Here is a 27,874-nt window from a genome sequence, read left to right as displayed (position 1 = left end):
GTTTGAAAAAGGTTAAGTGGACAGCAAAAAATAAAGTCTGCAAATCGCTGCACCACCTATCTAATGCTTAGGCTAGCAAAAAAGCTGATTCAAGTGATTGGCTAGAGATACTCGTAATGCTGCTTGTAAGAAACATGCTGAATACAACCCAAAACTAAAACAAAGTGAATGATGGAGTGGAAGGCTTCAGGAAATTATGTGTTCGTTATTTTACATGTTTTCTCAACATGGGGAAAAGACAGAATGTTTTCAGAGAAGAGGAATTTCCCAGAGTACCCAGCCATGCTGGCCACTAGAGGGCACCAGTTTCGGTAGACCCCCGTAGACAGGATTACTGCCTCACAAACCCATATACATGCATGTCTAGTTTTGAGAATACATTGTATATAAACAATACAAACAGTAACTAGCTAGCAATGAGATATACTTTGTTTCCTTGGCTGCAAAAAACATACAGTGATCGACAAAGTCAGAGATGTTGACTGATAAATAAATATGAAAAACTTACAACTCCACCCGGTCCATCTAATGTATAGAGAGCCGTATTTGGATCATCAACATTAGGAGTTACCCCAGTATGCACAAGGGAAGACGATGGAAGATATGCTAAACTCTCTACTTCCCATTTCTGTGTTCCCGGAGGTGTCAGGTAAGGACTACCAACACATCTGTAATCAGAGTAAAAAGAATATCAACTAATTGCTGTATTAGTGGTTCATCTGAAGATCCAGAGATCAAATCCTACATGGAAACCACCATCAAAAAGATGTAAACTGCCGTCTAGTGACCGTGTAACTCCCTCTAGTGTTCAAAGTCTTTGATGAGTGTACCAGACTCTGACCAAGAAGCGTTCATTAATGAATGAGACATAAGGGGAAGCTAGGTAACAGTTGTACAGGTGCTTCTAGTTTCCCCTAACTGGTGTGGGCTAAGACAGTGCATTAAGTTGTGATATCACACGATTGTAGTATTAAATGGCGGTAGTCTTTGCACCGCGTATGCTAGAGATATGGGTCTCATATAAACAAAGATGAATATGTACAAATTTTGGAAAATATTCGAGGTTCGCCTCGTGGTCAGACATGAATAATTACTTTCTGTTCTGTTTTGATGTAACTTACATGTCACTTGGTTTCCTGAGGACACATTCCAATGCTTGATTCACAAAATCTTCATTCCATTCTTCAACAGGTATTAAGGTCACTGAATCCTGGTAAAAATAAGTAATAAATAAATAAATCAACTGTTATCCATATATGGAACTCATTTGCATATGATTGTGTACGGACCAATTGGAACTTGCTCTTGAAAGAGAACATTAACACATGTTTTCTGCATAACTGTGTATGCATTGTTAACAACAAGTGTTGAAAATAACATAAAATACAAGGAAGTGACAATCACATTTTTGAAAAAGTAAGAAAAACATTTGAAATCAGGAAGGAAGGCTGAAAGAGTGTGACTGATGCAAGTTTTCTTTTCAGGGTGTCTTATCTGTACATTTTATTTTTCTTGATTGTGCCAACATCTTTTTCCAGCAACATTTTGCATGCAATTTTTTTTTTCTCTGGGTCTAACCTCATACCACTAATAAACAGACTGGCAACACAGGTATTTCTTTCAATCTAAGGCATGTCTCGAGTTTGCTTTTGCAATTATGTTTTAGTTTTAATCTTATAAACAACTTGGGGAGATAAGAAAATGTCCATGAATTCATGCGATAACACACCACTTCGTGACACAAAAGGTCAGACTGAAGTGTTATATTTTCCTTACGTTAGTGATTCTTGTGGGCACACAGACATTCATAAATTATTATGGTTATGCCTTTTGGTGAAAAAGTCAGAAAAGTTTTTTGTAATCAAATAATCATTTCCCACAATACAAATTTCAGACATGAATAAAAAACAATCAATAATAAACAACTCACAATTGCCAAGTCATACGGTTGTTCTTGTTCGAGGTAAATAGTAACCCTACTTTGTTTGATATCAAATTCCTTTACTTTATTTTCAGAATCCAAGACAACAGCACGGCATCTGAAATTGAGAACAAAAAATCATCAGTTATTTCTTTAATGAATGAATCATTCTAATATCATCCATACCTTGATTGCTGTATGGGCTTCATTAAAATGCAATAATAACATTTTTTATAATTAATCTAATTAGAGTTATTATAGTGGATATGATTAAATTGTTGTCCTAAATAATTATTACTATTATGATGATCTAGCTTGAAACCCATGGCTATTTTGATTATCAAATCAGCTATACTATATTCTGGAAGACAGTGCTACCCAGTACATCACAGAACGTTCTGTGTTGCTAAGATGTGCACCACTGTACCATGCATTTCTATGGGATCTGACACAAGCTGTTGTTATTAACAACTTTCATATGACCTTTCGTGGAGTATGGCAATATTAATTGATCGTCTTATTTTCAAAGATTTAAAGAAGAGCCACAGAATTAATTCCTAAAATTAGAGACTTGTTGTATGAGATGTGCATCTAAAAGTTGTCATTATTAGCCTATAGACAAAGTATTTAAAATCATGAACAATATTGACAGAATTCATCCCTCTCTACTGTTCTTGGTCATAGCCAAAAACTCACTAAAATACACTACAAACTAGAACTGTGAAGAAACATTTTCAGTCAGTGCTTTATAAACGATAGAAATTCACGACCAGACAACATAATTACCCCCTGAACAATTAACACTTCAAATTTCACTTAGATCGCCACTGGCAAAAAAAACATTACAAACCGTTGAGTGGAAACCCCGGAAAACACTAAACCAATTGAAAAACACTAAACCTATTGAAAAAGACTAAACCTGTTGAAAAAGACTAAACCTGTTGAAAAAACACTAAACCCTTCGTAAAGGGCGAATTATGGATAGGGTTAGGGTTAGGGTTAGGGTTCTTTTTCATGTTTTCGCTTTCTTTTAATCAAATATTCACTGGACGATTATGGTACACCCATAATACACCCTTTACCTCGGGTTTAGTGTTTTTATTGTCAGGTTTAGTGTTTTTCGACAGGTTTAGTGTTTTCCGGGGTTTCCACTCAACGATTACAAACCTTGAATTTTATATAGAAGCATTTAGTTTTAGTTTTAAAATTGTCTTGAATGAAATTCTACATATAGGCTTGTAGGCCTCTTGTTTTATATTATAATAATAAATCAACTTTAACAGAAGAATTTCTATAATCTTGCCATCAAACTTTCAGTGTGGTATACTTTTAATCCATCACTTGCTGCAAGCCTCCACAATAGCCAAAATGAATGACATCAGCAGGCAATGTTAAAATAAGAGGATCGTAATAAAGTCATAAACTTACAAATGTTGACAATCATAGATATTAGAATGACCATCTTGTTCAGTCCTTGAATCCAGTAATGATACATCAAGACGGTGTGCATTTGGTCCACCATCAAAATACTGGATAACCATCATGTATTTTCCAGGTCTGGGTACGGGTAAAGACAGTCCAAGTGTTGGCTGACAAGATAATATATAAATACAAAGATTAAATAGTTACAAATGTAACAAACAAGAATTTTGATGACAAAAATATCAAGTACAGAGACAAAGTCCTATAATAAGTTTCTCTTCATTTGGGCAAGGAAATTATAGTTTTATTAAGATTATGAACTAGTTCACAGGAGTGGGAAAGAGTGTAAAGATTGAAGAAATTTGAACACTGGAAGGTAGTATATGATCACTAGAGGGCAGTATATGATCACTAGAGGGCAGTATATGACCACTAGAGGGCAGTATATGATCACTAGAGGGCAGTATATGATTACTAGAGGGCAGTACATGACCACTAGAGGGTAGTATATGACCACTAGAGGGCAGTATATGAACACTAGAGGGCAGTATATGATCACTAGAGGGCAGCAACAGATTATATGAGTGGACTAGTTCACAGCAGTGGATGAACAAGGTAAAGATTGGGGGACTTTGAACCCTAGAGGGCGTTACATGGTCATGAAAATTGATTAATCATTATGCAAATTCGATAATTAATATTGCAGATTTTTACCCAAAACTAATCAAATCTGCGCATTAGTTTGGAGCATCTATGTGCCAAGTTTCATCAAAATCCAATGAGTGGTTCTTTAGATATCAGTGGAACAGTCATGGAACAGCTAAAATGAGCTAATTATCATGCAAATTAAGTAATTAATATGCATGGATTTTTACCAAAATCTAATCAAATCTGCACATTGGCCCAGACCATCTATGCACCAAATTTCACCAAAAATCAATGTATGGTTCTTGAGATATCAGTGGAACAGACACACACACACACACACACACACACACACACACACACAGACAGACAGACAGACAGACACAGTAACTGCAAAGACTCCCTTTTTGTACTTCGCACACGGGAGTCAACTAGAAGGCATTATATGAACACTGGAAAGCATTGTATGAACACTAGAAGGTGTTATATAAACACTAGAAGGTGTTTTATGAACACTAGAAGGCATTATATGAACACTGGAAGGCATTGTATGAATACTAGAAGGTGTTATATGAACACTAGAAGGTGTTATATGAACACTAGAAGGCATTATATATAAATACTATATGGTGTAATATTCAATGTTTTTTACATACCTGCTGTTCATCAAGTTGTGCCATCGCATCAACATTTAAATCTTGCAAAATGGACCGATCTCTGAATGTTTGGGTTGGATATCGTTGACCACTGTCTTGATAGTAACCATGTTCGGCCTCTATAGTTGGATATGTTGCAACACTTGGGAACGCATATTCATTACATCTACAAATAAATTCAGATTAAAATTCATTCACAACCTTTCTATATGACCAAAAAAATCTGCATGTTCTATTTCTGATATGTGCGATGAAAACAATAGAAATTTTTAATGTGATGTCAATATTCTGAATGTGTTCAACGTTTTTGGTGTAGTTTACACAAAACAACACAAATATTGAATGTTAGAACAAATGCAAATATTCTTTGACTACTGCTTTCAGAGCTAGATGTATAGCATCATAATATTGAGACCTTGTCCTATTCAATCCCATGTAAAAGACTAACACTGTTTGTCCAGCAGATTATGATAGATGTTAAAAAACCTTAATTGTCAAAGGATTGAAACATGTTGAACCCAAATTTTCCAAAAATTACATATGGGGTCAATCTTCTAAAATCATTGAGAGTGGCTGGAAGAGTTTGATCAGTGCAATTTTTTTTCCATGTTGTCTTATTTGTAAATTTTTTATCTTGCCAACATCTTTGCTCTGCAACACTTTGCACGCAATTTTTTTCTCTTTGTTCTCCTGTCAACCATCACGACTTCAAATGATCAAGCCCTATTCAAAATACACTCCTGTCTGGTACTTTTGAAAGCATTAATGTTTCTAAACTGAATTTTGGCCGAACATTTTTCCTATTTTTAGGTATTTTTTGGTAATTTTGTTGATAATGTTGGATCAAATGGACATAATTTACTACAGGCTACATATCTTGATTTGTGATGGAGACATTGGCGCTCAAATGGTTATTAACCTTTTCAGCACCAGTGCCATCTTTTCAGCACAAATTCACAAAACAGTCCTGTTTACAGCCTGCATTCAGAAGATTGGGACAGAAATAGCCAATTTGAAATTCTTTTGAGTAAAAATTTGACTTAAATTTTGTCTGTTGGCTCCAAAATTAGGATACATTACTAATTATATTGAACAATATAAGAAAAAAAAGTGCAGACAAAATTTGGGCGAGAAAGTCTTGTGAGTTGGTGAAAATAGCAAAATTTTGTGGCTGTTAAAATTTCTCTGGAGTCATAGTGAATATCAGCGACTTGTGCGAAAATTTGTCTTCACGAAAACCCTTAAAAAAAAAATCAGGAAATCAGGAAAATTCTTTTCCAGTGAAAAGTAAGTACGGTAAGGTGTACTTACGCTTCTTGGTAGCTGCCAGCTTTACAAGCATCATTCACTGTTACTTGTAGCAATGGTGCTTCATAGTAAGCGGAAGGTAACAACACCAAATAATCCTTGAGAAAAAATATTAATAATGATTTATTAGCAAAATCAAGCAACTGAAATTCTAAACTACGGTAGTAAGTGTTATTAGCGATAACAAAATTGATGCGAGGGCATCATATTTTTGATGGTGGTTACAAGTTGTCATTCAACAGTAGTAATTACAATGGAATGTCAAATGAACAAATCTGACAGAGGTTCACCCACGGCACTTACATACCAAGTATCAAAGCAATTGAGTTGGTAGTTTTCAAGAGAACAAGAGAAGTCAAGAATAGCATTTTTTTTACCAAAAATGACAAAAATATTCATCCAAAATAGAGAATTGAAGAAATCGTCATGTAATGAACAATCTGACAGAAGTCTACCCAAGGTACATATAGACCAAGTATTAAAGCAGTTGAGCTGGTAGTTTTTAAGAAGAGTCAAAAATATAATTTTTTTAACAAAAATGACAAATATTCATTAAAATTAGAGAATTTAAGACATTGTCATAAAATCAACAAATCTAACAGATATCCACCCAAGATGCTTTAAATAAAAAAAGAATGGAGCAATTAAGTTAGCAATTTTCAAAAACAAGTTAAAAATAGCATTTTTTACCAAAAATTGAAGAATTAATAAAAGGTTATCGTTCCAAAATAAATATAAATGTTTCCCCTAAAAACTTACCAATAGTATATTTTCTGGAGACTTTACAGAGATTATCCATTGTCCGGGATCCATAACAAACGGCATTATAACACCATTACCAGACACTGTCACCAGCTGTGGACTTGTACCAGGATTAAACACAACACTACTAGTCTGTTCAATGGCTGCATAAAAAATAATAAAATGCATTGTTATTCATCTAGCAGCAAAAACAATAGAATTTATTGTTCAGTAAAAGCTGTATCTGCATTCATTCCAAAATGTATTTAGGATAGACTATGTCACCAACTTTAACATGTTCAAGATTATTGATGCAATATTTGACCACTTATTTTTGTTTACATCTGACTCTGATTTTTGTTTACATCTGAACAAATAAGCTCATGATGGAAATACATTCCCAACACTGAACACAAATGTTTTTTGTTGTCATTTTGGGCTATTGAATCTGATTAAATTAAATCTGAAAAAAAGATGTATTATAATAATAAGGTCATCACAAGGATACTGCAAAGTATGCACTCAGGCAGTGCAGGACTGCATTGATCTTCACTAAAAAGTACACTGTACTGCCTTTGTTCTTATATTGCGATATTTTTGTGATAACCTCATATAATCATATAAATTGATATTGATATTTTTTCATCTTTATATAGTTTTAAATCGGTACTGTATAATTATTTTTAATTTTATTTTGTTACATTTATACATTTTGATGTATATCTGCTTATTCTTGTATTTGTATTTGTATGTGTTTTCTTTATGTATTGTTTGATTTTCCAGTTCTGTTAATGGGTTTGCCCATTGAACTGTGTAATGAATGAATGAATAAATAAATAAATAAATAAATAAATAAATAAATAAATAAATAAATAAATAAATAAATAAATAAATAAATAAATAAATAAATAAATAAATAAATAAATAAATAAAAATAAATAAATCTGTAATAACATATAATTTACCAAGTAGGACAAACTAATTTAAACACCCAATGGAATTTGTTGTTACACAATCTCACCTAATTCAGACTGCGTTCTTGGAGTGACTGTAACCTCTCCATTCACTGGTTCGTTGTTTTGACTTACATATCGGAATACAAGGCGATACAAACTTGGGTTTCTGATTTCAACTGGTATAAGTACTTCAGGCTGAGACAGGGATAAAAACATTTAAATTTGAATTAACAAGTATATAATGATGAATACAGATGAAGTAACAAATAACCTAATCTGATTGCAATAAAATAAAATTCTTTTTTGTTCCTTCATTTTTTCACAAGTGAGCTTTCGTGATTACCAAAATTTTTTACCAGTGAATAAATTTGAATAAAATAAAATATACTGTAAAATCTGTATTAGAAACCGCAGCTTCTATTAAAATGGTACAATGCAACAGAGGAAATGCGGCTTCTATTAGAGCATCTACACATATGAGAAATGATGAATTTTTGGTTCTCAATTATTCAAAAAGAATGGGTGCAACTTCTATTAGGAATGCAGCTTCTAATACAGATTTTACGGTATATTAAATTATATTTGAAAAAAAGAAAAGAAACAAATTATTTTTAATCAGAGTGCATCTAACCAGGACTATGGGATGTATGGTGTAATGAGCCATTAAAAATATCATAACCCTCTTTTCTTGCACGTTTAATAATATATGACAAATGCAATGTCAGCATTTATATGCTTGTTTTTCGTACAAGTCCATGTACAGGTATAACATTGTGTACTAAATGTCTTGGACTCACATCAGCAGCTGATGCCGTCATAATTGATATCGGCTTTCAGCATGTTGTGTGTGTCTATGTTGGCAAAGTGTAAAACAAAATGGCTGCCAGTTGGTCATCTTGGGTTGGATCATTTGTTGATGAACTAGTAAATAATAGCTGCCAGCTAAAAGTAAGATTTGTGACATACAAAATAGCAGTTAGACAATTTCGAAAAAATACCTGGGTCTTACCAATATTCCAACTGCACAAATTAGAGATAAATGTTCTACACATATATAATGTAGGTTTTAGGCAATTTTTAGCTCAAATATGGCCACCAGTCAGCCATATTGAATCTCATCAAAAATAAAAATTTGGAAAAAGATTTTTGCAATGTAAATACAATTTTTAATGCCATACATATGTACAATATAATTATTAAAAGTTACATTATAAAAATATAATATAACACATATATGTACATGGCTCGAAAGTAGAAGTTGATTTTGTTAAGTTAGTCAAGCCTACCACCCTATCTTTATTTGTATAAACTCAGTACCAAATATCAGTGGATGAACTTCTGAGTAATTATGATGGACGAATGAATGGACTGAACCCAATTCATAAGCCCCTGGACTTTTCCCAGTCAGGGGCTAATGACCTATGACCTAGTGAAACATGTACTTCAACTTAGGGGGAATAAGGCCTAAGCAAGCTACATGAATAATCTTTTGAAACCATGCACCTACCTGGACTGCTGACATGACAGCGTATCCTCTCCAAGAATATCCTGGAAAGTCAGATTCCCGGAATGCAAATCTCACAGGTTTATTTCTCGGAGCACGACCATCTTCTATTTCATATTTGATATGATACAGATCGTGGAAAAAATGTACATCCAGAGGTCTAAAAAATTAAAAAGTATATTAAGATATTGATATTCCAATGATATCTCACATGAACGAAACAAATCTAAATCACATCAAGACAAGTAGGTCTTAACACTATTAACAAAGGAAAACATTTGCAAACAAAGTAGTAACACTATCTGTGAAATTCACACTCTAGTTTTGTATTTTCTTCGACAGATCACAGAATAGGTGACTTTCTGTTCACTGCAAGATCTTGCGCATTTCATGAATGGTGCAGACAAAACATCTGACACAAAAATCGTATGATTCTTTTTGAATTTCTGTTTTTATAGCTCAAAGTCAATGCTGATGTTTGAGAGGGGAGTATAGTGTTGAGATAGCCTTACTTTATCAAAACTGACCATCATCAAATGTCTATGGCGAATTATTGAATACAGTATAAAAACATCCCCAAAATATTTGTGCTTCTGTCGAATTCGATGAAATGTTTAGACATCACTACAAAACTACATAGTTTGTCCTTTGCACGTTCAATTCCACGCATAATGCAGTGAACAAAAAATGGTCTATTTTGCATGAGTTTTAGAAAAAAAGGTACATGTACCTGTCACATGTTCTTCCAGACACTCTTGGCTTGCAGACACATTGACCCGTAGACTTATCACAGTTTTCATCTCTGGCACCTCCCAAATCACATCCACATGCTAAAAACAATAAAATTATAGAGAAATTTGTCAATACAAGGGGATTGAAATCATGAAGAGGAAGCTTCCCATTAATGAGTGTAATCACACCTAGCATATGATATTACTTTGATCAAGAACACAAATCAACACAGTATATATCTCCGATAATTCAATGGATTTGTAAGTGAATTTTTTTTTTTCCACTGTATGCATAGTACAACCTTGTTAGAAGGATCAAAATGACCTGTTTGTATATTCTGAAGAATGTGCTCCATTTTAAAAAAAATGTACTTTACCCTTATCTATGGCACAGTCTGGGCAATTTATTTCTTTTTAAAGTTTAAGTTAAATAAAAATATCATGAAATGGAGGAGTTAACACAAAATCACCTGTAACCGTGAAAATCATCCATCACAATGGTTTTGCGTTCACCCCAAGTTTTGCAAAACTATTTTAAAATTTGTATTATTATAATTTAACTGACAAAAAATCACCACAGCTGGGCCAGTCTACCTCCTCTACAATGTAGTATGCTAATAGAACGATCTAAACTGTGCACATGGCAATGCAACAGTGCCACCAATTCTAAAGTGTTTTGCAAAGTTGCAAGCCATCATGCTAAACTGACTGTCAGAGTAGTTTACAGAATAGCTGTAACAGTTATTGTTTAATATCTAGATCCTGGTTACCTTGACAACCAAATACATTTCTTGTTTGTAAATCAAATGCTCCATCTTCACACTGATCACAACGTCTACCATCAACATATTCTTTACAAGTACACTGACCTGAAACCTGAAATTCACAATATACAGCATATAATATAGTTTTACTGTCACTGCCAGGATTTGAAGTTTAGAGTTGTGAGGACACTCAATTCTCAAAGGCCAAAACTTATAAAACAATCTTAGTCTATAGGAATAACAGAGAAGGCATTCTCAGTGACCAGAAACCTGAAACTGACCAGAAACCTGAAATTCACAATAAAGTAGTAGTATTATGGGATGTATGGTGTAATGGCTAAGTAGTATCATGGGATTTATGGTGTAATGGCTAAGTAGTATTATGAGATGTATGGTGTAATGGCTAAATAGTATTATGAGATGTGTAGTGTAATGGCTAAGTAGTATTATGGGATGTATGGTGTAATGGCTAAATAGTATTATGAGATGTGTAGTGTAATGGCTAAGTAGTATTATGGGATGTATAATGTAATGGCTAAATAGTATTATGGAATGTATAGTGTAATGGCTAAGTAGTATTATGGGATGTATGGTGTATTGGCTAAATAGTATTATGAGATGTGTAGTGTAATGGCTAAGTAGTATTATGGGATGTATGGTGTAATGGCTAAGTAGTATTATGAGATGTATGGTGTAATGGCTAAATAGTATTATGAGATGTGTAGTGTAATGGCTAAGTAGTATTATGGGATGTATAATGTAATGGCTAAATGGTATTATGGAATGTATAGTGTAATGGCTAAGTAGTATTATGGGATGTATGGTGTATTGGCTAAATAGTATTATGAGATGTGTAGTGTAATGGCTAAGTAGTATTATGGGATGTATAATGTAATGGCTAAATAGTATTATGGAATGTATAGTGTAATGGCTAAGTAGTATTATGGGATGTATGGTGTATTGGCTAAATAATATTATGGGATGTATGATGTAATGGCTAAATAATATTATGGGATGTATAATGTAATGGCTAAATAGTATGGGATGTATAGTGTAATGGCTAAATAGTATTATGGGATGTATAGTGTAATGGCTAAATAGTATTATGGGATGTATGGTGTAATGGCTAAATAGTATTATGGGATGTATAATGTAATGGCTAAATAGTATTATGGGATGTATAGTGTAATGGCTAAATAGTATTATGGGATGTATAGTGTAATGGCTAAGTAGTATTATGGGATGTATGGTGTAATGGCTAAATAGTATTATGGGATGTATAATGTAATGGCTAAATAGTATTATGGGATGTATAGTGTAATGGCTAAGTAGTATTATGGGATGTATGGTGTAATGACTAAATAGTATTATGGGATGTGTGGTGTAATAGCTAGGTAGTATTATGGGATGTGTGGTGTAATGGCTAGGTAGTATTATGGGATGTGTGGTGTAATGGCTAGATAGTATTATGGGATGTGTGGTGTAATGGCTAGATAGTATTATGGGATGTATGGTGTAATGACTAGATAATATTATGGGATATATGGTGTAATGGCTAGGTAGTATTATGGGATATGTGGTGTAATGACTAGATGCTATTATGGGATGTATGGTGTAATGGCTAGATAGTATTATTGGATATATAGTGTAATGACTAGATGGTATTATGGGATGTATGGTGTAATGCTAAATGATATTATGGGATATATGGTGTAATGTTTGGATATAGTATAATGGGATGTATGGTGTAATGCTAAATGATATTATGGGATATATGGTGTAATGTTTGGATATAGTATAATGGGATGTATGGTGTAATGCTAAATGATATTATGGGATATATGGTGTAATGTTTGGATATAGTATAATGGGATGTATGAGGTAATGGCTAGATAGTAACTTACCACATCACAGACTGCTATTCCAGACACAGTTCCCGGTTTATAACAATGACATTCTTCACATCCAACCGGATTACTGAACTGCAGATTCCAATACAGTGGATCACATAGGTTGCAGGTTCTTCCACCCACTTTCTCTTTACACTGACATAACCCCTATACAGTGGAGAAAACAAATAACATACATTAATTATTATTATACTATTTTGTATAGTAGTTGGTTTTGATCCATCAGATTGTATACCATCGTATCGTATCGTATCGTATCGTATCATATTGTATCGAATCATATCCCATCATATCGTTTCGTTTTGTATCTTATCGTTTACCATTGTATTGCATCATATTGTATTGTATCGTATCGTCTCGTATTGTATTCCATCGTATCGTATAGTATCGTATACCATTGTATCGTTTCGTATCGTATACCATCGTATCGTATCACACCATATCGTATTCTATTGTATCGTATCATACAATGTATACCATCACATCGTTTCGTATCCTATCGTATTGTATCATACCGTATCGCATCGTATCGTATACCACTGTATCATTTCATATCGTATCGTATCGTATCGTATTTACCTGTGTAGCTGCCCCACATCCTGCTAACGGTTCACCAGGCACAAACACAACTCCAGCTGGATCACATTTACATTCTGGATACACAGATTTAAAAGCAATGCATAAATATATGAATGTCTGTCATAAAAATCTAAGAATTTGATTTTGAACTTCAGTTCATAGCTCAATATCAAAAATCAGATCTTTCAGAAGAAAGTATGATGGCATTGAGATTGTCTTACTTCATTAAAATTGGTATTAACACAGCTATGACCTTTGTTTGTCCTGTTTTTACATTCAATTTGTTTCGAAATTGTTTTGATAACCAACAAACTTCTGTCTGCTGTCTAGACATGCAGCAAGCACTGTAAACAAAGTCTGTCGCTGAGCAACAATAATGTATTAATTAGTCCCTGTGAACATGTAAAGTTTGAACATGTCAGAGAATGTCACAGATATGGCTCCAAACTTCATTCTTTAAAAAAAATGGACAGCAGTTGGCCATTTTGAGACCAACTGAAATATGGCCCCAAACATAAAAACATAAGAAAATCATAGAATTTCTCATTAAAAAGAAATAACAAAATTAAGAAGTAAAAAAATATTTATAGGTTTCTAGCATGGGATTTGAACACACAATCACTACAATTTGAAGTTCCCCATTAGAAAATTGAATATTTTTGCTAGACAATGCTTATTTACACAGTTTTCCATAAATTTGAAGTTTTATAATTGTCAAATGATATAAAGTTTCTCATATACAAACCACATGTCGCTGGCAACAGCAAAATGTACCTAGTTGGAGGTTAGGAAGTGAGTATAGTAGTGCAAGGTATGGGGTCATCAACAGTGATCCCATGTGGCATATCTTACCTTCACAGGCTGGAAAATTATAAAACCCTTCTGCACACTCACTGCATGTGACTCCTTGGAAATTACTTCTACAATTACACTGTCCAGTTATCTGATCACAGCTTATGCTGAATGAACCGGTACGATGACAGTTACAAGCTGAGAAATACAAAAATACATGAATGCATGTAGTTTACTCTGATGAAATACATCAATACAATAAATTAATTAAAATAAGTCATTCATTTCATTAAAACAGCATTTTCTATTAGAGACAAAAATAGCCAGTAAACTGATTCTATTTCTGAAGATTTCACTTTTTCTGTTTTATTATTTATTTATCTTTTTCCCTCTCAAATAGAAATGTTTCTGTTTAATTCAGCTGTAATAAATCTTATCTCATCACATGATCAAAAGCATTCGTGCTGATTGGCTACCCAACCCTAGCACCAAAAATCAGACCAATCAGAGAGCAGCAGGTTTGTTGACATTTTTTTTCAACAAATTCTGCCTTGTTCTGTGTTCAACTCATATTTGCCAAGGCATTGTATATGAATTAATTACACAAGTTTGTTGGGTATTTTGTAGATTACATGAATACGCAATATATATTTTACTTACAAATGAATTCTGGATACTGTAAAGGGGTTAATTATTCACTGGGTTTTAATTTTGCTTATTACTCTGACTGGAAAATGCGCTAAATTAAAACCCAGTGAATATGTAAAATTTAGCATAGTACACATTGTCTAAATGATAAAACAGTGAATTTAAAACCCACTGAATATGTCTGAAATGGTAAATCAGTGAAATTTAAACCCAGTGAAAATTAGTCATTTTACAGTAATTTGCAAATGCATCCTGGGTATTTTGAAATAATAGACTGTCAATATACTAACTACACACTAATGCATTCTGGGAGCTGTGCAATACAAGTAGATTACTAATTAGTCCATTCTGGGTATTTTGAAATAATTAACTCGTAGTGCGTTCTGGTTATACTGCTAATATGCTAAGTATACACCAATGCATTCTGGGAGCTATGCAATAAATTGAGATTACTTACGAGTGCATTCTGGGTATTTGAAATATGCTGATGCACACATGTCACATTTCTTGCCACTAAAATTTGGTAAACATGGACACTGTCCAGAATCACGACAGCCATCGTGGGCAGAACCAGCGGTATCACAGTCACAGTCTGCATGAAATCAACATGATAGTTTGTTATGGCAACAAATCTTCTAACCAAATATTTTTGAAATCCTGGTTTTATTATGTAACTAACCATAAAATCAAACAACATATCACATTATTGTTAAAGTAAATAGAAGTGTTAATTTTCATAATAGTAAATAAAACAGTCTGTTGATATAGCTCTGCTGAAAGGCATAATTAGATGACAATTCCTCAACAACATCGACTGTGGTTAGCAGTTGAATATAGTTTTTTTTTTACCAAAAAATATTCACTAAAAACAATGAAAAGAACAAATCTATCACAGCAAAGTTCTTCAGTAGGTGGCCCACATACCAAGTGTTATATTATTAAACACTGTAGTACATCCATCTCAGAAAGTATAAAATGTCCAACAACATTTTTGTTAAAGTAAATAGAAGTATTAATTTTCATAATAAAAAATAAAACAGTCTGTTGATATAGCTCTGCATAGTTAGTTAGACCACAATTCCTCAACAGCATGGACTGTGGTTAGACAGTTTACCAAAAAATATTCACTAAAAACAATGAAAAGAACAAATCTATCACAGCAAAGTTCTTTACTAGGTGGCCCACATACCAAGTGTTATATTATTAAAGTATAAAATGTCCAACAACAGATAGCAATACTCCAATTGAGACTCACCATAACAATTCGGGTAACTATAGTAACTAACATCACAATTGCTACATCTTGGTCCACCATATTTCTCTTTGCAAATACAGGCACCAGTGTCTTTGTCACATATTTCTTCAGCAGTTCCAAACGCATCACAAGAACAAGCTGGCAAATAAAATAAAAAAAATGTCACTTAGCATTGCGCCTTCAAACAGGATTGATTTTGTGAGCAATAAAAGTCAAAAAGGAAACACCCATAAATCTAGTTGCGTTGTGTTGTTCACTGCTGGTCTTCAAGGAAAAAAGAAAATTTATGTCACATAAGGCATAACAAAAAATGTTGTGGCTCTTCAGTTTTTTTGTTTTCACACTGAAGATGTGAACATTATTTTACCAAATCACAAATTACATAACTATATAGAGAAGGAATATGTGAACTCCATATTGGATTTTGCAATGAATTATGGAATAGGAAATTGAACTATAGCAGGTGTTTAGGAGGAAAACTCATATCTTTTCCATACAACCCCGTGCTAATATCAACTGTAAATAAACCACTCCTGTTTTCAAGCAATGCATTTTTTAATGTGTGCCAGTTACATGTAATTGGTACGCCATAGCAAATTTTTTTAGTGTCATTGGAATGTCATATCGGCTTAGATGGCACACTGGGCACAAAGATATTTTAAAAGTAGATCTCCTGCCTATTTCATTTTAAGATTACTAGAGGATCTTATCCCTTAAACAAACATACCTACAATGTAACTGACCTTAAGGACAAACAATGCTACCTAACTCAGTAGTTTAAAAAAAGCCCACTTAGATTCATCTTCAGTAGATAAGTTCTCAGTATCGACATTTATTTGTGTTCGGTATTTAATAGAGGAACAGGTACCTCACATATTTGCAAAATGGGAATGCAAGTTTAAAGCAAATATACAAAAAAAAAAACTGAAACAACTATATGATTGAAAATCAAATTTTAATATACCTTGGCAAGCAGGGTAGTTATAATAACCATCTTTGCATTCATCACATGCTCGGCCGCCGTAGTTAATACGACACTGACATTGACCATCAAGAGGACTACAAACATAATCTCTGGAGCCGAGATGATCACAATCACAAGCTGCAAAAGAACAGATTCACTTTGTCAACCGAATTATAGTGAAGCTGTATACAATCTGTAGTTAATGATGTAACAAAGCCAAAGATATGTAATCCAAACATAAAATAATGAGGTGTGTGATGTGTTCAGTGTATGACAAGTCAGTTACAGTAAACAGTTATATCAGAGGAATCAACACAGCTAGGACTCCCCAGCTCGATCAGGAATCAACAGAGGAGTACCTAGCTATATCAGGGATCATCAAAGGACTCCTCAGCTATACCAAGAATCGAAAAGACTCTCCAGCAACAGCAGGAATTGAAAGAAGACTCCCAGCATTATCAGGAATCAACAGAGGAGTACCCAGCAATACCAGGAATCATCAGAGGACTCCTCAGCTATACCAGGAATCGAAAGAAGACTCCCCAGCAATATCAAGAATGAACAGCGGAGTACCCAGCAATAGCAGTGAACTACATAGCTCAACTATTACTAACTTGACAGATACAAACATAGATTAGAAGTATGAACACATCAAACTAAATAATCTGATTGATACTCACGAAGACATGCAGGAAAGTCGTAATAGCCAACACTGCATCGATCACAATTCAAACCAATGTAATTTGGCTTGCAAGGACATTGTCTACCGCCAACTTCACATACACCTCCTTCTGTACCATTACGATGACAATCACAAGCTGCAGTAAAACAATTGTTTTCTTTAATAATTTGAATTTTATCATTGAATAGATGTATGAATATTACAGCAGAGATTTTAAGCCACAATTCTGATAATAACCTGTCAATGTATGGAGTTTTCGTACACGAAATGGAAAAAATATGGGCACGAACATAGTCAAGGGCTTTTAATATTAAAGTTTCATGTGAGGGCGCCCTCATTGTTGGTATTAGGCAAATTATTTTTTTTTGTTTTTTTTATGCAATATGCATTTTTTTATGGATTGACACAGATTTATTAAGTTTATAAAATGCAAAATATTATATATGATCAGACACACAATTTGCATTGCCTATTATAACATCATAAATAAATAAAAAAAAACACTTTGGTTTAAAGTTCTCGCTAATATTATTTGTATAATCACTCATGAAAAACATACTTACGTCTGCAAGTGGGGTAACCATAGTAACCAACTGCACATTCATCACAATTCAAACCAGCATATTCAGGTCTACATTCACACTGCCCAGTCTCAGCTGAACACGACCCAGTGGAGTAGAAAAAGTTACAATCACAGGCTGCAAACAAACAAACATCAAAAATAAATGTTATTAAAGACATTAAACCTCGCTTTCTATTTGATTGTTCGTTAATTAAAAAGTTTATCAAATGTTTATCTGAATGAACAACAAGACACAAATGAATTGTTGAATATGGTTCTAATTGTTAACTTAATGTACAACAAGAAACAATTGTATTGTTCAATAAGTTTGAAAATTGAATAAAAAAGTCATTGTTTTTTTGTTTTTTATTGTTTTTTTATTTATTTTTTAAAGGTTTTTTTTTGTGCCAGGCGACAGTTCCGGAAATTGAATGTCACTAGTGTCTCTCCTTACTTTTTTTTGTATGTGCAAATTGCAAGTGCTAGTGCTGACACATTGCCACAGAAGTTATATTCATGTTTGGGACTACATGACAGGGCTATGTGGCCAACTCTCTGTCAAATGGCAATTTCAATGCGCTACCCTGGCGTCAACCAGGCTCAGCCGAACACAGACACCTTCCCTCAAAGTCGCATTTGCTAGTGAATGAATCTCGGCCAGTGGACTTGGCTTTCCCCATTGAGTCTGTGGCACACTCACCCAGGGTAAGGGTCGACCCTTTGATGTTCAGCCTAAGGTAGGATTTTAACTTGGGTTTACCGGTTTACTTGGGTTTACCGGTTTACCAGTGTCATTGTTTAATAAAAAAAAATATTTGATTGATTGAATAATTTGTTTAGTAAGACCTTGCATTAGAATGACACTGCATACTTACGTTGACATACTTCTGGACTATCAAGAGGCACACCACGTGGACGATAATATCCTGCTTTACACTCTTCACAGTTGATACCTTGTGTATTATGCTACAGACAAAACATCTTGCTATAAAAACTATACTTTTACAATCAAATAATTTGACAAACTATGCGAGAAAGAATCTGTACTTTATTATTTATTTTGCACTTGGTTTGAGGCACTACGCAGTTGTCTGACATTGACTGAGCAGTTTTTATATTGCCAAATACTACATGTAAACAGCAGAATATTACTTGACTGAACAGATATACCTACCTAAAAAAAAATTCTAATCTGATCAAAATAATATCTTTGTTTGAGGGTTCGTGGTTTTTTACTTATTTTATTTTATTTTTTTTAAATAAAATTTATTTGTTTAGATTTATTTTACTAATCATTTAAAAATTTAAATTACTTTAAACAAAAATAAATAAACAAACAAATGATTTTTTTTTTGTTTAAAAAAATAAATAGGTAAATGAACTAAACAACCCCCAAACAATAATCTTATTTTGATGAGATTTTTTAATCTGGATGTTTGTGGAAAGTACTAGTATAGTAGGGTAACCCGGCTAAACCAATTGACTTCATTGATGCATGTTTACCTGACAACGTTGACAAACTCCACCTCCTTCATAGTTGCCATGGATATCCAGAGATAATTTTTTTTCAGCTATTTCCTCATCATACACACACTCATTACTGTGACCATGACAGTTGCAAGCTACACAAACAAAAAGATAAAATATAAAAATTGCGAAAAATTGTCAGGAAGATGAGTTCTTACAAAAAACAGAACTGACAAAATGTACTGGGAAAAGGCATTAATTATTTGCTGGTTTTTAATTTCGCAAAAATGTAAAATTTGCTAAATTAAAATAAACCTAAAGATGTACAATAACAAAGGAATTCATTGTTTCTCTGTCAAGTTCATGAACTTAGTAAAATTGCTCAAAACATTACATATACAGTGAAATTAAACACCAGCGAAAATACATGGTTTTGCACTATTCATAGAATGTATCTAGTGCATAAGGAACAACTTCGAACAAAAAAATTAATTTCTTTCAAACTGACAATATCGCTGTGGCTTTTTGGTGATTTATTGTAAACCCAAATAAGTTTATTGCTAAAAAACTTTACCTTATTATTTATGTCATTGAATAATATATACATATACCGGTAAGTCTTATAGCTTTTGTTTACTTATTGTTTTGTTCAATCAAATAATTTGATGAATAATTACATTACATTATACTTGACGTCATTTGAGAGCAATGCCTTGAAAACTGATGTAGAGATATGCAACTTTCACAATGAAATTCTAATAGACTATTTTCTATTCACTGTCAGATCCTGTGTTATGTGTGAAATCATATGTAAAATAGGACAAACAAAGGTCATAGCATTAGTATTTTTACGCTTACAAATGTACTATACGCATTTGATGATGGTCAATTTTGCCCTCCTGCCTGGAAACTCGGCATCTTGACATTGAACCATAAAAATAAAGAATTCAAGTTCAAAATCATTCGATTTTTGCGGCAGATATTTGATTGCTGTCTTTCACACATTACGCAAGGTCTCGCATTGAACAGAAAATCTCCTATGGGAGTGCGAAGGATACAGGAAGAAAAGACAAACGAATGAAGATGATATCAAGATCACATTCAACATGTTATAATTATTAGTTTAATACATACGTTCACACTCATTTGCGCTGTCAACAGTGGCTGGCCTCCATTTTTTTTGTTCAAACCCAGGGCAGCAAATTTCACATTGTTCACCGCATGTATTGTGTCGACATGTACACTGGAGTTGAAACCGATTACCGCCCGGTACTGGTGTATCACACTTATCGGCATGCCCGTTACAAACGCATCGACCACCAATAGACACGTCCTTTATACTGTAATAATACTGAAAATATAAAATTTATAAATATAGTATTAATAATATTTTAGAGTAATGTAAAAAATGTTGAAAAAGCGGCATGCAATTTTAGCAAATTGTGGTAAAATGACGTAATAGTGAAATGTTGATTTAGCAAATCTCTCTTGTCATTGTTGATTTCTTTGTTTGGTGGCCATTTTGAATTGATAATAAAGTCATTAGCGACATCTTGAATTAGGGAATCAGTTCTCTCGCTAAATTCGCGAAAAAGACATGTTTTACAGTATGTGAGAAATTCATGTAAGTCACTATGATCCAAATAACATTCACTGCTACAAGATTCTGGTTTTTCCCGAAATGCAAAATCCGACAAAATTGAAGCAATAATGATACAGTGACTCCTTGCTAAGTCACAGGGGGCGGGATCCGATAATAAAAATGTGATTTATGGAGGGTCGCGACTTAACAAGGACAGGCAGGCAGGCAGGCTCGGTAACTTTTGTAGACACATGGTGCTCAGTTAGAAACTAGCGATCAAAATGATGGATTGTTCACAATGCAGTCAGTTTTTAGAGATTTATGAAGCAGTGCCAGCCAAGAAATGTACGCATCGAGTCTTGGGTTGACACTGTGAGCCGAGCTGCCGGCACTTTTTGTATCCTAGTAATTGCTGGGGCAATAGGTGTTAAATGACGATGACATCAACTCGGTTGGAAAAACACTGGCACCAATAGTCTCACGCTGACTTTTTAACGGCTAATTAAATGCATGAAGCAATAAATCATTGCCTATTTTCTTTCAAAACTACCACTAAAAAGAATTTTTTGCGAGCCTTTCAATTACCAGCGACTTAGCCGATATCACGACTTACTGAGGTACGGCTTAGTGATAGGTTACTGTAACAATAATATTTATTCACCTCTGAAATGGTAAATGCTTGCAAGTGAAACAGGAAACAAGAAAACATCAACATTAACAAAAACAACGATGTATTGATTGATGTACATTGTATTGATAAATATAACATTGATGTTTGTGTTTTGTAACATTCTTCGGAAATAAACTGCCTTAGTCATATATCATATTTGCTCTATTAGTAGCACATTGTGCTGATGTAATGAACACAGCTTGACAGTTTTAAACAGCTTTGATGCAACTGCTTTTTGCATGTACTGAGACAGTAATGAACCAGAAATACATGAAAACATATTTATCGATTAAATGTGTGGTAGTGATTTTGCATCACATGCTTTGAATCTTATCGGGACATCGAGTCATTGACATCAGTGTGCTGACACTACGACAGCCTTTAATCAAAGTGGTTTATGTCTAATTACATTTTTATTATAGCTCTTATGAAAGGTGAACTCATTAAATGTTTGATCTAAAATTATTTATGATGTTGTGGTAATTATTGTGAGACAGCCTCGATTTGTAATTTTGTTCAAAGTTTCAACGCCATTGGTTTTCAACAAATGATCACTTAGAAAAGGTGTGAATATATGTCAGTGAAGCACTTTTAGGATCACTGCATTGTGCAAAATGCAAGCATGCTTACGCCCTCTAGTGGTGGGATCAAGTAACTCACTAGCCTTAAACCTTCTTATCACAAATTCACAAAATAGTCCCGATTATAGTTTGCACTTTTCTTGAGAAGATCAGGACAAAAAAAGACAATTTTTTTAGTAAAAATTAAATTTTACTCAAATTTTGTCTGTTGGCTCCAAAATTAAGGTTCATTTCCAAAATATTGAAAAATATAAAAAGAAAAGTGCAGAATACTTTGATCAAGAAAGTCTGGTGGTGAAAAGGTAATGATGGAGTCAATGATATAAAAAAGTTTTCACAACATCAGTATATACTCACCCTTCTAGTTACTGTTGGATCCTGTCTTGCCAACGCCAAAAGATGACTCAACAAAGTGTTTGTTCGTATAAGACGTAGCCTGACAGTCGTTGCTTTGGTCCATTCTTGTAAAACGGCAGCATACGAGAAGTTGTTAGCACTTGGACGATTATTGACAAGAGAGACAACAATCTGAAATAAAAAACAAAATATTCATGCTTAAAACAATTCCAGTATTCAAATTCACTCTCAGCAAAACATTCCAAATTCATCTCTAAAATACTGTAAGGACAACGTAACACAAACGAAATCAAACAATAATCAATCAATAATGTGAGATAACCCTCATATATGACTAACTTACCTCCCCATTCTCTAATGGAACAATCTTTGAATACTCTGTACTACAGATCACCTGGTCATCTCTGGTAATAGCTTCTAAAGACTGCATACCGAAGTACGTATTACAATCACTGTCAGTGCTTGCAAAATACTGCCAAGGTGTGAATGTTTGGCCGTAGTCTGTAGATCGCTCCAATACCCATAACGCTGGTCTAGGTGAATTGGCAAATTTCACGATGACGTATGCGACATGGAATTGCTAGAAAAGTAAGAACAAACATCATTTATAGGACAACACTACATGCATGGTTAGGGGCCTCAATATGCTAATAACCCTTTGAGCACAATAATTTTTCCCGCCAATATTTTGCTGCAACATTTTCCCTATTTTGAAGTATTTTTCTATAATTTTTTCAATCACTTTGGACCAAATTTACATAATTTGCTATTGGATACACGATTGATCAAAATTTTGAAAAAAAATATGAAAAAATTATATAGATTTGAAAAAGTTTTTCTTTGCCACTCAAAGGTTAAACAAACAAAACATTGATCAGTTGTATGCACACACAATATGAACAGTAGGGCAGAAACATTGTCATCGATATGCAGACAGGAATTTTAAACACAATGTTAATACCATCAATAACTGCCTAACACCATTCAATGTCGGCCTTATTCCCATCAAAATCTGTTTTTTTTTTGTTTTTTTTAAGTCCAGACTATAGGTCTTGATCGAAATAGTCAAGTCACTGTCACTAATGATTACATGAACTGATAATCTAATTCTGTCTTTGACCATTTGAGTGTCATTGTTAAATCACGGTGGTCGTCGTGTTTTTCATGTAAATAAACAATGTATTTTACATGCGTTGTATACGTCGCTATGAGTCCCATATCGAACAGGACGCGGCATGAGGACTACCGCCCTTTAACTTTTAGCATATCTACAAAATTAAAAGTACTGCTTCCATCCACATGGAAAATAAAAAATAAAAATTGACAAACTTTTTGATTAAAAACTAAAAGCAATATCAACTTGTCTCCATGGTCCAAAAATGATGATGCAATTTAGTGAAAATTTTATAAAATATGAGAAAATATTAGCACTAAATTTTAGGCGGGAAAAATATCTGGCATTAAAAATTGTTAAACAGTTGAAATATTAAGATGACAGATCCGATTAATGTTTGACTGGCGCCCTCTATAGAGGTAAAAATTCTTCCTCATTATTGAAAAAATAATAATTATGAAAAAAATTGGTATGATAATAATGATCTGACAGCAAAGACCTCTGTATTAGATTATCCATAGACTGAGACAGAGAAAATAGAAAATTACACCAAAATACATCCCATCCCCGAAAACAGTGGTCTACCCTAAACACAAAGGCAGGAGATTGACCCCCCCTCCCCACAAAAAATACTGGTCTGTCCCTAAATACTGTATTACAAAGAACAGGTGATTGACCCATCATTCAAAATTGTAGTCACTGAATACAAAGACAGGTGATTGACACCCCCACTTCCCATACAAAATTAATGATCTGCCCCTAAATATAGTAAACATTACAAATTTTAAGGCAGGTGACTGACCCCTCCTCAAAATAATAGCATGCCCCTACAAATACAGCTTTATAGGGACAGATGACTATAAACCCCTCACAAAAATAATGGTTTGTCCCTAAATGCAGTGTGAAGGGACAAGTGACTGACACCTCCCACCAAATAATGTCTGCTGCTAAATACAGGAACAGGTGGCCCGACATGCTAGAATTATCATTGCTCTGCCTGTCATACTTATATTTAGAAGTGAACCAGATATGGAGAGACATGGGAATACACAGACTGATCCAGTAAAAGGGTCAAATGACAGGTTGTACACCAGACAGCACTTTGGATTCCCAGGGGAACATTTCAGGGATGGTTCACATTTCACAACAGACTGCAAATGACAATAACAGTAAAACTGACCACACACACACACTGTGCAAATCAAACTGTTATAGCACATGCACTATAAGGGATTTATAGTTAAGTGTCAGTTTAAGAGCACACGCACTATAAATGATTTATAGTTAAGTACTATAAATATCATGATAAATCAAGCAAATGTGTGAATTATGACTTGTCTAACAAGCAGATTAACACCAGACAACCTATAAACTATGATCCAATAATAACTTTTCAACAACATTCAAGTTTTTATTACAGCGGAATATTTGGCCCTCTTTAAATCAGACATTTAGTGATGTAAGCGAGAGAAGTGTGAAGAATTTAAAAACACTATATAATAAATTCTTCATACTTTGCTGATCAAAAAGGTTGATCAAATTAATCAAAAAAAAGGAGGGGTCCAGAATAAGTTTCTTTGCAGGCAATGTTTATATTTATATTAAAACATCACCTGCTGATTGCCTCTTAAACTTTTCACCACCAGATTTTTTTCTTATTTTCCTAAATATTTATAGACAAAATTTGAGTCAATTTTCAGTTTTTACTCAAAAAATGTGTTTGTTTTTTGTCAGGAAGGAAAGTGCAGGCTATAAATAAGAATATTTTGTGAATTTGTGATGAAAATAGGTAACTGGCAGTGAAAAGGTTAAGCCCTAGTATGGTGGCCATTTTGAATAGTAAATCAAAATAAATAAACTGAAATTCCATCAAGTTTGGTTACCACCAAGTTGTGAAAATATTTATACATAGACCAAGTTATGAAAATATTTATACATAGACCAAGTTATGAAAATATTTATACATAAAGTAGATCAAGTTGACACCAAGTTTAGTGGACCACATCATATGCTTGGCAATGATCTCATGTTATTTTTGGAATTTGTCTTCAGGCTTGCAGAAAGTATATATAGCTCAATATCAAAGTGTTAATATCAGAGTAAGATGCCTACTTTAAAATACTTTTTTTTTACAGTGACTATGGCTGTGCAACAAATATTTGAACTGAATTTAATACAATTTGTTTTGAAGTATAAGTTTCATTGTTTTTCATATTTTATTTAATTCATGTAAAAAAACAAAATTTCCTTTGTGGTATTAAATAAACATGCATGTTAGTTTGTTCGTGTTTTGAATGCGAACAGCTGGAATAATTTGTTTTTCTTAACAAACAAAAATCAATTTCCACCCATGATACATGTATTATCATAATTCAAATTACATGACCTATTGATCTGCGTTTCAAGACAAAAATATAGCCAAATGGTCAAAATCACATCACCAGGATCTGCTTAAAAATATTTTCTGTATTTTTCTCAAAAATATGCATATTACATGTATGATAATACACATTGGACAACATAGTATGATAATTTCAATATTTTATTTTGATCATTGTCCTAATAGGCAATAAGTTTTCATAATTGGTTGTCTCATAGGAATACACACATACACATACACACATATGCATGACCTGTAGGCACCGGTAATGTCTGCACACAACACTTCAAACAGATTCACAAGTCCATTATTCATAGATTTTCCTCACGACCATAGACGTCAGTCAGTCTACATCTTGCTGGCCTATCTCGCTTATCATAATCAAACAACTTGACTTTAAATGTTGCTATCACTGTGTAATTTATGTTGCCATGACATGTGTTTACACACAAACTTAAAATTGATAATAAAACAACTACTTTGATGATCATAAATTTATGTGATCAGTTAAACTGACACTTTCCACAATTTAAAGAACAGTGGAAGTTCCCACATGTATAGGACCTGAAAGTGTACAACAGTCTGGCCAGTTTATTATTGCATTGGGGGGGGGGGGGGAGCTCTAGATTGACCTTTATACATCAAAGTTTTCACTTGTCCATCGTTCTTTGGTGTGCAGACCTCCAAATGCACTGACTGTATTTGCTCTATTATATGCTCTTCTTCAATAGCAGTGCATATAAACCAAATATTTTATTTGTTGTATACTGAATTATTAAAAGAATATGAGGTTATAGGATGCTGCAAAGTATGCACAAAGACAGTACAGCAGGAGTTTCGACTGACGCAAAGCGGAGGTCGATGCGTTCACGTACTGTCTGAGTGCATAATTTGCAGTATCCTCGTAATAAACTTATTATTATACATCTTTTCCTCCCAAGGATACATCATGGAAATGTCAAAATCCAAAAAGTTTAGAAAAGATTTAGCGAACTTCTTTGTGTGGACTCAGGTCAAACCTTGGTGGCAGCCATGTTTGTTTTTATTATTATAGGATGCTTACGCGCGTAATCCATATTTGGAATTCGCGTTTCCTAATATGGTAGGATGAAAATACCCAGTGCAATATCGCAAAATTACGGCACGCTGTAACTTATGGCGTTACGATGACAGATGTATAATAATACATATTTAGACCGTAGAAACACCTCAGTAATTTACATATAAAGTGCATATGCTACTAATATTGCAAATACTGTACATGTAGTTTTTTTAGGCCACCCAACATACTGGTATAACACATGCAAGTTCAAGGAGTTTCAAAGCACTATGTGTTTGTTTGTATACATTGTACATGCAACTATTGCAGAAGAATTTCTTATTTGAAAATTAACAGCAATAAACCCTGTGGTTTGTTTATTTGATTGTTGCACTTTCCTCCCTTAACCGCAAAATTGTTTCATCTGATATGTTTATTTGCATTTGACATGCTGATGAAAAGTTGGGAAGGTCATGTTTTCTTTTTCTGTTACCACAGTAATATCACTTCCAGATGCTGGATTGATTTGACAGACATCCCAATTGTTACTGCTAAAATGATAGCCACTCAGAGAAGAAACCAATTTGGGAGTGACTATATATTAGGAAACACTTAAAGATATTTGTGGTTCCGAATCTAACCAA

General features: G+C 33.7%; 2 protein-coding genes and 1 long non-coding RNA gene across 3 annotated transcripts in view; all 3 read right to left on the bottom strand.

Moving 5' to 3' along the window:
* Nucleotides 1–469: 469 nt before the first annotated feature.
* Nucleotides 470–15,136, bottom strand: LOC146731670 (laminin subunit alpha-3-like). Its single transcript, XM_085492988.1, has 15 exons — nt 15,031–15,136; nt 13,990–14,127; nt 13,138–13,211; nt 12,553–12,705; nt 10,655–10,760; nt 9,884–9,983; nt 9,157–9,313; nt 7,715–7,844; nt 6,712–6,857; nt 5,956–6,050; nt 4,645–4,810; nt 3,350–3,510; nt 1,931–2,039; nt 1,122–1,210; nt 470–668 (listed from the first exon to the last, which is right to left on the bottom strand). Exons 1-15 carry the CDS (start codon nt 15,134–15,136, stop codon nt 470–472), a joined length of 1,929 nt encoding a protein of 642 aa, XP_085349114.1.
* Nucleotides 15,137–15,852: 716 nt separating this feature from the next.
* Nucleotides 15,853–18,175, bottom strand: LOC146731669 (uncharacterized). The gene is made up of 4 exons (XR_014926963.1): nt 18,042–18,175; nt 17,477–17,614; nt 16,797–16,934; nt 15,853–15,970 (listed from the first exon to the last, which is right to left on the bottom strand). It is a non-coding gene; the product is annotated as an uncharacterized LOC146731669 (long non-coding RNA).
* A 717-nt stretch (nt 18,176–18,892) lies between these two features.
* LOC146731668 (laminin subunit alpha-like) overlaps nt 18,893–27,874 on the bottom strand; it is a 41,137-nt gene continuing 32,155 nt past the window's right edge. The window contains exons 2-6 of the mRNA XM_085492987.1: nt 23,041–23,277; nt 22,698–22,868; nt 20,642–20,858; nt 19,544–19,662; nt 18,893–19,006 (exon numbers count right to left, since the gene is read on the bottom strand). Coding sequence (XP_085349113.1) covers nt 18,893–19,006; nt 19,544–19,662; nt 20,642–20,858; nt 22,698–22,868; nt 23,041–23,277 — 858 coding nt within the window. The remainder of the gene's footprint in view (nt 19,007–19,543; nt 19,663–20,641; nt 20,859–22,697; nt 22,869–23,040; nt 23,278–27,874) is intronic.

This window comes from Saccoglossus kowalevskii, chromosome 18 (genome assembly GCF_978046115.1).
Source record: "Saccoglossus kowalevskii chromosome 18, keSacKowa6.1, whole genome shotgun sequence".
Taxonomy (NCBI): domain Eukaryota; kingdom Metazoa; phylum Hemichordata; class Enteropneusta; family Harrimaniidae; genus Saccoglossus; species Saccoglossus kowalevskii.
The sequence above is the reverse complement of the archived record's forward strand: the minus strand, read 5'-3'. Positions and strand labels throughout refer to the sequence as shown.

Coding starts and splice junctions, on each gene's coding strand:
- LOC146731670 (XM_085492988.1), bottom strand. CDS start 15,136: ATGGCTGTCGTGATTCTGGACAGTGTCCATGTTTACCAAATTTTAGTG. Junction 7,845..9,156: donor CTGTCATGTCAGCAGTCCAG/GTAGGTGCATGG, acceptor TCCCTGTCTCAG/CCTGAAGTACTTATACCAGT. Junction 1,211..1,930: donor AACCGTATGACTTGGCAATT/GTGAGTTGTTTA, acceptor TATTTTTACCAG/GATTCAGTGACCTTAATACC.